At 39.4% G+C, this 12,860-nt stretch overlaps 1 protein-coding gene across 1 annotated transcript; it reads right to left on the bottom strand.

Moving 5' to 3' along the window:
* Positions 1-271: 271 nt before the first annotated feature.
* On the bottom strand, positions 272-4,236 carry LOC142985941 (uncharacterized). The gene is made up of 4 exons (XM_076134181.1): positions 3,987-4,236; positions 2,176-3,168; positions 1,414-1,635; positions 272-1,143 (listed from the first exon to the last, which is right to left on the bottom strand). The coding sequence occupies exons 1-4, from the start codon at positions 4,234-4,236 to the stop codon at positions 272-274; spliced, it is 2,337 nt and encodes a 778-aa protein (XP_075990296.1).
* Positions 4,237-12,860: the final 8,624 nt, after the last annotated feature.

Raw genomic sequence — 12,860 nt, 5'->3', positions numbered from 1 at the left:
CCAAACAACTCGGTTGTGATTAAACGGTATAATATGAATAGATAGCGTACAAGGAGACTTATTCTATCTTAATAACTATCTGTACATCGCTATAAGGACCTAGCGTCATGTCTGCTTTTCTGGCGCGTCTTCTTATGATCGCGCGGGAAAATCTCTCTGCCCCGAACCCAGCTGTCAAAGTCTATTTGACAGATCGCGTTCGGAAACGTCATGAGTGAACGTGGGCGAATGAATTACGTCGCCACACCAACCCCCCACGGAGAAAGACAATTTAGTCTTTGAATACTTTAAACCTAACTGTCCTGCCTGACCTTGTGGTGTAGGCTGGTTTAGATTTTTCTGCGGTAAGTGGCTTAGGTTTAGGTACGTTTGCGACAGGTTTGAAGGGAGCTGTAGGTGGCAATTCGGCGGGAGATGTGGATTGAGACTCAATGAAAGCTGGTTTGACTCTGTCCACACTTACTGTAACTTTTTTACCTTTTATATCGAGTGTTAGGGATTTGCCGTCGTTTGATCGTTCTATTACTAAATATGGCCCGTTATAGGGGGGTTGCAACGCACGACGGACCGCGTCCTCTCTCAGATAGACGTGTGAAGAGGAATTTAACTGTTTAAACACGAAGGCAGCTGGAGTAGTATGTCGAGATGCAGGGATGGGTCTAATTTTTGACATATGGCGACGCAGTTTAACGACGAAGTCAGTTGGGTCTTCGAAATTAACTGAACATGGATTTGGTACTAATATCTCCCCAGGTACACGTAAAGTTTCACCGTAGAGCATTTCGGCAACTGAGGCTTTAAGATCCTCCTTAAATACTGTTCTCATTCCTAAGAGAACTAATGGCAGAGCGCTAAGCCATTCGCCGTTGTGGCACATAATGGATGCTTTTAATTGCCTGTGCACTCGTTCGATGATTCCATTTGCTTGAGGGTGGTATGACGTAGTTCTTATTCGTTTTGTTGCAAAAGTTTGGAGCAATCTGCGAAACAGGTCCGATTCAAATTGAGTACCCTGATCTGTGGTGATGGTAGCTGGAACACCAAAACGGGAAATCCATTCTCTAACTAATGTTTCTGCTACTTCTTCGGCCGTTATGCCTTGCATGGGCCATACCTCGGGCCATCTACTGGCTCTGTCAATTGCTGTCAAACAATAGCGATAACCTTTACAAGGCGGCAAGGGTCCAATTATGTCAATATGAACGTGTTGGAAACGGCCAGAAGGAGTTTCAAAGTTAGCAAGGGGTGCAGAGTTATGTCTAGTTATTTTACTACGTTGACATGCGTCACATGTGCGGGCCCACTCTCTACAGTCTTTGTTTATAGATGGCCAAACAAAGCGATCGGTTATGAGACGAACAGTGGCTCGAATACCTGGATGGCTTAACTGATGTAATTTGTTAAAAATCTGACGACGCATTTTAAGAGGAACATATGGACGAGTTTTTCCAGTCGAGATATCGCAGAGCAAGGAAGTGCCGGATATGTTGACTCTCGCTATTTTAAGGCTGGAATTTGCCATGAGCTTATCCACTTCGTCATCTGTGTCCTGGGCCTTAGCAAGTTCTTCATATTCTTGCTCCAAGGCAATCGCTTCAACACGGGACATAGCATCAGCCACGATATTTTCGTCCCCTTTGATGTACTTAATGTCAGTCGTAAATTGACTGATAAAGGTAAGCTGGTTAAGTTGCGCTGGTGGAAGCTTTTCACGTCGTTGTATAAAAGCGTATAGTGGCTTGTGATCGGTGTAAATTGTTACATGTTGCACCTCAAGTATGTACCGAAAATGTTGTACGCTTTCGTATACTGCTAACAATTCCCGATAATATGCAGGCCACTGAGACTGACGAGGGGTCAATTTTTTACTAAAAAATGCGAGTGGTACCCATTGACTGTTTACAAATTGCTGAAGGCACGATCCGATATGAATGCTTGATGCGTCGGTGTATAAACCAAGCGGAGCTTCAGAAGAAGGATGATGCAGCAAGGTAGCTTCCGACAAACTTTTCTTACATTCATTGAAATTTTGCAGCAGCTCTGGAGTCCAGGGGTATGGCTTGGAGCCTTTACTGTTTGTGGATGTCAAAGTATCAATTAGTGGAGCTTGAAATTTTGCAGCTTGGGGTATAAATCGCCGATAGTAATTTATCATGCCCAGAAATCTGCGCATACCTTGAACTGTTTCAGGGGGCTTAAAATCTAGAAGAGCTTGAATACGTTCCTTCGGTGGACGAGTGCCGTTAGAGCTAATGTGGTAGCCTAGAAATTGTACTTCTTTCGCGCCTATGACACACTTAGAAGAGTTAATGACAACTCCGTAGTCTTGAAGACGTTTGAAAAGAATGCGAAGGTGTTCTCTATGACAGGATTCATTTTTCGAATAGACCAGGATGTCATCAATATATGGAAAACAAAAATCGAGTCCCCGTGTGACCTCATCGATAAACCGCTGAAAGGTTTGACCAGCATTTCGTAGTCCGAAGGTCATGAAAGGAAATTCAAAGAGGCCAAACGGGGTGACGATGGCCGTCTTCGAAATATCATTCTCGTGAACAGGAATTTGATGATAGGCTTTCACTAAATCGGGCGTGCTGAACACCGTTGCTCCAGTAAGGTTGTGCGCGAAATCATTGATGTGACGAACAGGGTACTTGTCTGGAATGGTTCTAGCATTCAAAGCACGATAATCTCCACACGGGCGCCAGGTGTTGTCTTTTTTTAAAGTCATGTGTAATGGAGATGACCACGCGCTTTTAGAAGGTCTTGCTGTGCCACAACGAACCATATCCTCAAACTCTTTTTTAGCCGATACTAGTTTGTGGGGTGCTAAACGACGAGGACGGCATGATACAGGAGGTCCTTCAGACGTGTTTATAAAATGTACTGTGTCGTGCTTAACTTCTCTAGGTAGCCCGGGTGGTCGAGTTATATCCGGGAACTCGGCGAGCACCGCAGCGAAATTTGAATCATTCACGACTATGGACTTAACGCTGGGCTGATCAACACTGGTACATATAGCTGCTGAAGATAATTTTGTAGTGTTGTCGATCAACTTTTTGTTACGGCAATCGGGCAAAAGATGGTAATGAGCCAAGAAATCAGCACCTATTATTGCTCTTTGAACGTCAGCAACGACAAACTGCCAAACAAAATCTCGACGCAGCCCTAAATTAGGACAAATAGTTACGGTCCCAAAAGTTTTTATTCTGCTGCCATTTGCGGCGCTCAGCTCATACTCGGTATCTTCTCGACGGCGAGGAAGCCAGCTGTATGGATAGCAGCATAAATCGGAACCCGTGTCAATGAGGAATTGACGTTTGGTTGTCTTGTCTGTTACGAAGAGACGGCCGCTAATCGAAGAGCAATCAGTCGCCGCCGCTACTGACTACTTCTGGTGTTTTCCGCCGTCCAATTACATGGGGCTATGCATTTAACGGCCCGTTTTCCAAAACGCCCGTGGTACCAACAAAACCTTTTCCTGGTTGGTGAAGAAGAACGCGAATATCTATTGTTGGATGGAGACCTACTACTAGGACGGCTTCGTCCTTGCGTGGACAGGGCATATACTTGCTTAGATAGTTCTTCAACTTTTGACATTAAATTCAATAATGTGTCAGCACGCGGAGCAATTGCGGCACAAACAGGACTAACTGGAGCTGAGAGTTCTATAATTTTGTCAGCTAACTCTGCTAATTTGTCAAGTGCAAGTTCTGGCTGTGATGCAAGGATTGCCTGAATATTTTGAGGTAGGCGCTGCAACCACAACTGACGCAGAATGCCTTGGTCTGAAAGGGAATTACCAGCTAACGATCGTAAGTGGCGTAAGAATTGTGTAGGTTTCCTATCACCCAACTCTTCGTCACTTAAAAGTTTACGGACTTTTTGTGCTTCTGACATAGATAAACGCTTAATTAGCTCTGCTTTTAATATTATGTATTGTTGACCTGCAGTTTGTGGCTGGGTGATAATATCTTCAATCTCACCAGCCAGCTTGTGGTCAATTTGCCCTACAACATAGTTATATTTAGTCCTATCCGCAACAATTCCAGCAATTTCGAATTGAGCCTCAACTTGTGCAAACCAGACTGCAGGTTTGTCCGGCCAGAATGGAGGTAACCGAATTGACACCTTACAATTCTCAGACTTTTTGCTAGAGAGTGATTCTATTTCCTGCTCTAAAACAGGTTTTTCCGACAGCATTTTAATGACTTTATCTTCCAAAGCTTCAGCCATTATTCACTATGATATAATTATTTAGACGGGTTAGATATAGGTACTAGTATATATTTAATGTAATACTCCGTGGGGAGATGTTTGTGATTCTAACAGCAACCACAACCAAAATATTTAAATTAGAATTAATAACATGCTAATACAATGTTAATAAGAGATATAAAATGTATAAAACCAAAAAGTTAAAAGATAAAACAAACACCATAAAAGAACACAAAATAAGTACTTTGTGCGGAACACTATATGCAGACAAAGACATAACAGCATACACACTTAAGCTAAACACAATATTACATCATGCATGAAATTAAACAGTTAATGAGTAAACATAACCCAATATGTAAATTATAACAATGCAGTGTTAACAGTAATTATTAATTATTGTGGGTAAAGTTAATAAAGTCTGTTAAATCAAAGTCTAACTGCATAGATCACACACTTTAGAAAGTAGCACTTGTTGCACATCTTGACACAATAACTTCATGATCAAAAGTATCTATTGTTTGTGAAATTTCAAAACTTGTATTCTTCTTCTTTATCCAGAGATGAGAGTGCCAGGAAGTGGCAGTTAGTTATTAAAAAAGCCAGTACCTTGAAACTTGCAGATTGTAGACCGCTTTTCATTGAAATGGTGCATGCAATACGAACCAAACACCACGTGCAAAAAGGCAAAGCAGGCGTTACACAAGAAGCAGCAGGCCGTGCACGGGAAAGTTGAACTCGTAGACAGGCAGTCAGCGTCAGGGGTCTAAACGCCGCAACACGTCGATCACGTCGGGGTCACCAGTTTGGCGGATACTTAATGAGCAGCGTTAGACCGCAATGCTTGCGCAGGATCAGGAATCCAAACAACTCGGTTGTGATTAAACGGTATAATATGAATAGATAGCGTACAAGGAGACTTATTCTATCTTAATAACTATCTGTACATCGCTATTAGGACCTAGCGTCATGTCTGCTTTTCTGGCGCGTCTTCTTATGATCGCGCGGGAAAATCTCTCTGCCCCGAACCCAGCTGTCAAAGTCTATTTGACAGATTGCGTTCGGAAACGTCATGAGTGAACGTGGGCGAATGAATTACGTCGCCACAAGATTCCAACTAACATAAAAAAATTCTGGACTTACGTTTCTAATAGAAAGGGCAATGCTAACATTCCAGCTAGTATGCATCTGCACGGCATTACCTCTGAAAACCCTAATGAGATATGCAATATGTTTTCAGACTTTTTTACATCAGTCTATGAGCCCTCCACGTTCGACCCTAAATACTGGGAGGCACCTTCGACGTATACTGATAACTCATCATATATATCAGACATTTACCTCACAAAAGATGTAATTCGCAATGCAATTAAACAAATTAACTTAAGCAAGGGTGCCGGTCCGGACTGTTTACCTCCTATATTTATAAAGAATACAGTCGAACATATGGTTACACCACTTCACATTATTTATAATCGATGTTTAAGAGAAGGTTATTTTCCCGCTGTTTGGAAAAGTGCATTTATAGTGCCGGTTTTTAAAAGTGGGGACAAAAATGACATTCAAAATTATCGTCCTATTTCTATTTTGTCCACCCTGTCGAAGCTTTTCGAGAGTTTGGTACACAGTGAGTTATACTCGTATATTCATGGCATTATCATACCCGAACAACACGGATTTGTTAAGCGCCGGTCGACTGTCACTAACCTAACGCTCTTTACCTCCTACTTATTTGAAAATATGGACAACCAAGTCCAGGTTGATGCTGTTTACACGGACTTTCGGAAGGCTTTTGACAGGGTGGACCACAAATTACTTTTAGACAAAATCGCCTATAACGGCATTCGTGGTAACTTGCTTCGTTGGCTTATGGCATATGTTTTTGAACGGACTCAAAAGGTGGTCGTTAATGGCTTTGAATCTAACCCTATTACCGTCACTTCTGGAATTCCTCAGGGTTCCATCCTCGGACCCCTTTTGTTCATTTTATTTGTGAATGACATTAAGCAATGTTTCAGGAATGCTCGATTTCTTATGTATGCAGATGACATAAAGATCTACAAGGCATGCACATCTTTACGGGACTGCTTGCTTTTACAGGACGATCTCAATAGACTTTCTGAATACTGCTTCAATAATAAACTCCAATTAAACCTATCCAAATGTAATGTTATCACATTTACGAAAAATAAAAATCACATTACACACGATTACACTCTACAGGATACAACCTTGAGTAGAATAGATTATGTGCGTGACCTTGGTGTTACCCTAGATACTAAACTGCATCTCGATGTACATATTAATAATATTTGTAAGTAAGGCTTTCCAGATGTATGGTTTCGTCATGAGGTCTTCCCGCGACTTTAAGCAGCCCTCTACCTTTATTTTTCTCTTTAGATCTCTCATAAGATCTCAGTTAGAATACGCTGTCCCCATATGGAGTCCTTATTACGAAAAGTACACAAACATAATAGAAAGGGTACAAAAAAAGTTTTTATGTTCCGTACACTATAAATTTCATCATTCAAAGTTGCCGTATCCACAATTGTTTCATAATTATAACTTATTAAGCTTGAAGTCCAGGCGAATATTACTAATATCCATGATGCTGCATGGAATATGCAACAACAAATTCGATTGTAATGACATCACCAATCAAATATGTTATGTAGTACCTAGAACTGTTATGCGGCGAGAGGTGCGCGCACCTCGGTTATTTCACACTGCTAAGTGTCGAACTAATGCGGGTGTGCGGGCTCCTCTGCGCCGCCTTATTGAAACATACAACACACCTCTTTACCATAGACATTTTTGCTTATTCGCAATCTAAATTTAAAAAAGCAGCCGTTGAATCCTTAAATAAAAAATAAGAACCTTATTTCATAATTATAATCAGCTTGTCTCGTACGCGTCTATATTTAACCCGAATATATAATGTCGCGGACATTGGTGTGGGTTATACGTTAACCTTATTCTTGTGTGTGTAACCTTATAATACTTTATTGTAAACGTGTAACTGTTTAATGTCCCAAATAAACAAAACAAAACAATAATGACAACCAGAGTGCACAATTGTTAACTAAACACTCTGTATTCCATAAACGAAGCATATAGACATTAGATTTCATTTTGTTAGAACAGCAGTTGAAAATAATTGTATTAAAATAGAATACTTAAATACTAATTCTGTGCCTGCAGATATATTTAATTTACAAAAAGTTTGAGTTGTCAAAAGCATAATGATTTTGTTGAACAGTTAGTCCATGTAAAGGGCCATGCCCACTTCCCATAGTAACATTGGCCAAGGGTGCCCATGTCCAAAACCATATTAAAATGATGTTATGGCATGTCAACTAATGATTTATCCAGGAATTCAGTTAAATAAAAGATGGGGTTTCTGAGATAAATATTTTTTATTTTTAGCGATGATAATATTTTTATACAGTGTTTTTTACATAATATCGACGGTCCCTACGTACATTCCCTCAAGTGGTACTTACGGGATTTGCCTTTTTCGTTTCCGTGACCTTCCGGTTGTCATATACTTTCGATTGATTAAAGAAAAATTAGTAAAAATGCTTTAATTCTACCCTAAATCAACACTCGACAAACCCCAGAACTACAACACTTCCAATGTAAAATGTCACTAGTGAGAGTTAAGACATTTTACATTGGCAAGTCAACAACTCCCCCGCGCGCCTCCCCCGTAACTCCCACATGCGGGCTTGTTGCGCTCGCGCAAAAAAGAAAATGAAAAATGTAAAAGATAAAGGTAAACCCATCAAAATATCATCAGGTAAGTTGAATTTGACGTTTTATTTTATTGTACCTTCTTTAACTTTAATTATTAGTCAGTAAAAAGTTTATTTTTAATTACATTATCAACTTAAATAACTTTTTTGGTAATCTAAACAAGCTTTATTCAATTCCGACGTAATTAGTCGCTTTTGGTAGTGACGTTATTTTACTTGGGAATGTTTTGAATCAAAAAGTCTTAAGTGTTACATAAGTGTTTTTACGTGGGAGAACATATACTACTGTTTTAAGTAACTGCCACTTAAGTTATTTTACATCGGGAATATTTAATTTAAAATGTAAGTAATTACCATTTCTGTTATTGTACGTTGTTTTTTGTTATTTTTTTCGGGTCCATTTTCGCTAGCATCAAAAGATGAACACTAAGATCTGGCTCAAATCCATGCAAAAATGAGTCCTACGCCACCCTCGGCTCCATTAGCTTCAAATTTGCTCGGTGATAAAATACTGTCAGATTCAAGTATAGCAGAAATATTGGAATCGCCACAACCGACGTCTTCTCTTTGGCTCCAGGGGGTTTCTCAATCACCTTCCGAACATCGTGTTCCTTCATGGACTTCAACTCCCGCTTCATCGCTGCTATCCACTCATGGCTATCAGGTCTTCGAAGGACTTCTTTGTACGAACGTGGTTCTTCCTCTAACTTGCATGTACTGTTGTAGCAATATAGTCCACTTTGTGCGCTATTCCTCAAAGGATACCTAGGCTCTTCCTCAATATTCACACTTACTGTTCTGACTCTTGTATCACAATGTTCAGCATCAGATTCATTTGAATTCACAGGCTCCACAGATTCAACACAAGGATCTGTATCCACATCTGCTGAGTCTGAGCTCTCCTCCGCATCTTCAATACTGTCTGGGTCTGTCAGACGTGTTTCGTTCTCCACATGCCTCACGAAGTCTTTGAAAAAGTTCAAAGCTTGAGACTTCTCCCTGAGGAAGAAATTTACTAGTGAAATCGTCTACTATTACGAACATGTCACGAGCTCCACCATAAGAACGTTCCGACATGGGACCACACAAGTCAGCATGTAATAAACTGAGTTTGTCTTTCGCTCGCCTTGCTTCACCCTTTGGAAAAGGTAATCTATGTGCCTTACCTCTTATACAAGCAGCACAAGGTTCCATTACACTTTTACCTCCAACCTCGATGTTAGGCAACTTCCGTAAATCATTCAAGTTAACATGCCCTAATCTACGATGCCAAAGTGCCAACGAGTCTTCAACTAGAACCGTAGCCAAAGCACCATCTACAATAGCAAAACAACAACCTGAGACTTCACTAGCAGTAACCACAAGTTTACTCGTTATCTCGCTTATCGATTGGTGAAACATCCTACAGCCATCAGAATCAAAAATAACTCTCCATCCATTCTGTACCAACTTAGATACCGACAAAAGATTAACTTTCAAGCCAGGCACAAAGGAACAATCTTTTACAGTTAACAAAACTCCTTTCACATTAACTATAATATCACCTTTGCCTTCACTTGACATTCTATCATCATTTGCACACGTCACAACATTCTTATCAGTAACCTTAAAGTCTCTAAACCACTGCTTCTGAAAACTAATGTGTGTCGAGGCTCCACTATCGAGATAAAACGTCGAGGGGCTGAAGGATGTGTGCACCGACAGTGAACACTTAAACAGCATAACGCAACTTTCTTCGACTTCGAGGAAACCGTTGGTAAGCATGCACCATCCACATCCTTGTCCAGCATCGAGCAATCGGACTTCTTATGACCTTTCTTTCCACATTAAAAGCAGTTGTTTGTTTTGTTTTGTTTCTTCACTACTAAAGCCGAGTTCGACGAGGATTCATTTGAAGAGCTCTGAGCGCTATCTTCTTGTAGAAGCTTTTGCCGAACATTTTGAGAAGTAATCTTCATTCCTGAATGCTCTAGTGCCATCCGTAATGGTCGGTAAACTTCAGGTATACCTCGCAAAAGTACCACGGCAACCAAATCGTCATCGAAACTTTGATTGATTTCTTTACGCTTTTGAGCGTGTCTCATGACAGCAGATCGGTGGTTTTCCAGCTTCTCATCCAAGAGACAATTCATCAGAGTTATGCGCCTATTTATTCCCTTGTCTTCAAAAATTATTGTCAATGCATACCACACTTCTTTTGCGTAAGTAAGATTTTGAACATACGGATACAGATGAGATTCTAAGTGAAGGCATATTAACGTGTATGCTTCTTGATCCTTCTCGATCTCGGCTTCATCATCCTTCTTTGGAAGTGTTGATGTATACTTGAAACATTTTTCTCGAGCAACCATATTCAACAAGTACCTAATTATGATTGTTCAATATTATTACTATGTAATATTTTATATCTTTATGATGAAGAAAAAGGTTGCCTATTGTGAATTTAATAAAAAAAGTTTATAAAATATTTCTTTTTATTTTATTATCAGCCCTTACCTCATGGCTTCCAGTATGAAAACACCGTAATTCAATATTATACTCAACGTAAAATTTAGTAAAAGGCAGTTACAATTTAGATCGTTGTTCAATCCCCCATGTAAAGATCAGTAAGTACCACTTAGGTAAATGCTAGTCGGAATGTTTCCGATCTAAAACGACGGTTGTGACCAATGGAACATAAAATGAATATATTTTAACGTTTTTATTTTATTTTCTCATAAAAGACAACAAATAAAGACTTCGTGCAAAATTTCATAGCTCTGCGATTGATAGAACTTGAGATACAAGTGTTTGAAACTTCAAACCGCTCTCCTGTAAAATTTGCGTTTTGCAATTAGGTTATTGTACGTAGGGACCGTCGATATGCTGTCACTCCACATCATCATTAGCTTGGTAAACAATTAAAATATCGTCTAAAAACTGAGCAGGAGGAGAAATATTGCTCTGATGCCGTGCCCAGACCAAATACCAGTCATGACATGGGCACAGCATCCCACAGTGCGATGGCCAACAACACAATGGAGAATGTTAACAAATTTGGATTATTAGCTCTCCATAATCTCTGTTAAAAATTAAAAATACTAGTGAAAGAATTACTTTGATACGTCAATTAGTTTCCGATTTATAAGTAAAACAAGTTGTAACCGCACGGTAACAGTGTGACGTCATTGTACATTACGCTAAGTCTGGCTCACGTAGTCTTTTTTAATAATATTTACTATTATTACACTTTAAATGTAATAAGAAAACGAAAACACAACAAAATACTGCATAAGCTATTACATCTACGGCTGGAGACTTGATATTAAGCGGGACGCGGCCCGCGCGGCGCGGTGTACTATGACGTCACGCTGTTAGCGGGACTCGATAATTTTCGAAACTTTGAATGCTTGTAAAATCAAAACTACTTGGTATTTTTGACTAAAACAAAAACTAGTTTTCATGTACGTGTACAGGCTTTACTGAGTCAAAATTTCAAGCGATTTGGCATACCTAGTAACATTCTCCATTGCAACAATACTTTTTAATTGCACAAGGACCAGAATCATTGCAATCCAATAATATATACACAAAGTATATATTTCGACTTATATGCCGGCTTAATATTCTTGCCCTCAGTAAAGAGCAGTTCGGACTAAAGTTCCTTCCTTCAGTCAAACTGCTCCTGTGGTCACTGCAGACTTCTATCCGATAACAACCATTGAAGCGGATGTGCTCATCATAATAAGAGCGAGCTTGCTTTAGTTGATAAGTCCCACAGGCAATTAAAATGAGATCATTATAGCTGAGATGTGGGAATTCTCTCAGATTTCCACTGTCAACATTAATATTTTGGAAACTTGACCGAATTCTATTTAAATTGTGTTGCATAACATAATCTGAAAGATCATTTTTCCATATTGAGGTTTACTCTTTCGAGGATTTGAACTGCATCATCCCTGTCAGATATTTTTGTGTGGAATTTATTTATTAAGGCCGCTGCTATAGCAAAGTCAATCATTAAGTGTCCAGATGCCATATTAAAATAATTTTGTCGAAATATTTTAAATGACGTTTTAAAGATTCCGTTCACCACCTCTACGACCCATCGACACATTGTGACGGCTCTGGATTTGTTAGCATCCCTTGTAGTTAATTGACTTTCGCCATCTGGCGACAGCGGAACGTGAACATTGTAACCACAACTTTCTAAAAGTGACAATGAATCTCTGAATCCTCTATCTAATATGAATACATCTCCAGCTTGGATATATTGCCTGCATGGACTAAGATCATTACTAAATTCACCCTTTATTATATTTGCATCCGATGTTGTTGCGGGATAAGGACCAAGAACATCTATTATGTATCCATCACTACACACAAAAAGAAAAGGTTTAACAAGATTCTGATACTTGTGCAATGAATATGTTTTTTTTTGGTATATGTAATTAGAGCTTTTTTCAATATAAATATATGTACCATCAGCAATTATAATAGGCCTTCTTGATTCACCTCCAAATAAACCGTTTGGAATGAGCAGATTTCTTTGAGCTATTTCTCCTCTTGTTATATGCCTCAAGCCAAGATTACTTGGAACAAAGTCTTGATTTAATATTTCACGAGCTATATTCATGTGACGTTCCAAAGTGCTTCTTGGCACTTGTAATAACGCCGATATGCGCTCATCACTATCTCCTGTTCTCAGTTTAAGGAGATATGCTGCAAGTGCAAAAGAACCCCTATGCTTTGCCGATAATCTAGGTACTTGTGACAGCAATCTTTGAAATTGAATTTTTGTAAAACCAATGTAATATACTACAATATGTTCAGGCATACTGTGAATATTATCAAAATCTAAATGTGTCAGCAAATTATTCTTCAATAATGAAATAAAATCTTCAATTT

The sequence above is a fragment of the Anticarsia gemmatalis genome, chromosome W, assembly GCF_050436995.1.
Source record: "Anticarsia gemmatalis isolate Benzon Research Colony breed Stoneville strain chromosome W, ilAntGemm2 primary, whole genome shotgun sequence".
Lineage (NCBI taxonomy): Eukaryota > Metazoa > Arthropoda > Insecta > Lepidoptera > Erebidae > Anticarsia > Anticarsia gemmatalis.
Note: the sequence above shows the minus strand (reverse complement) of the source record. Positions and strands in the feature narration are given on the sequence as shown.

Excerpts from the sequence above, each read along its gene's own strand:
- LOC142985941 (XM_076134181.1), bottom strand. The coding sequence starts at position 4,236 with ATGGCTGAAGCTTTGGAAGATAAAGTCATTAAAATGCTGTCGGAAAAA. Across the intron at positions 1,636-2,175 it reads GCCCCCTGAAACAGTTCAAG|GGGACGAAAATATCGTGGCT; the intron begins GTATGCGCAGAT and ends AGTACATCAAAG. Across the intron at positions 1,144-1,413 it reads TGTTCCTCTTAAAATGCGTC|CAATTGACAGAGCCAGTAGA; the intron begins GTCAGATTTTTA and ends ATTGTTTGACAG.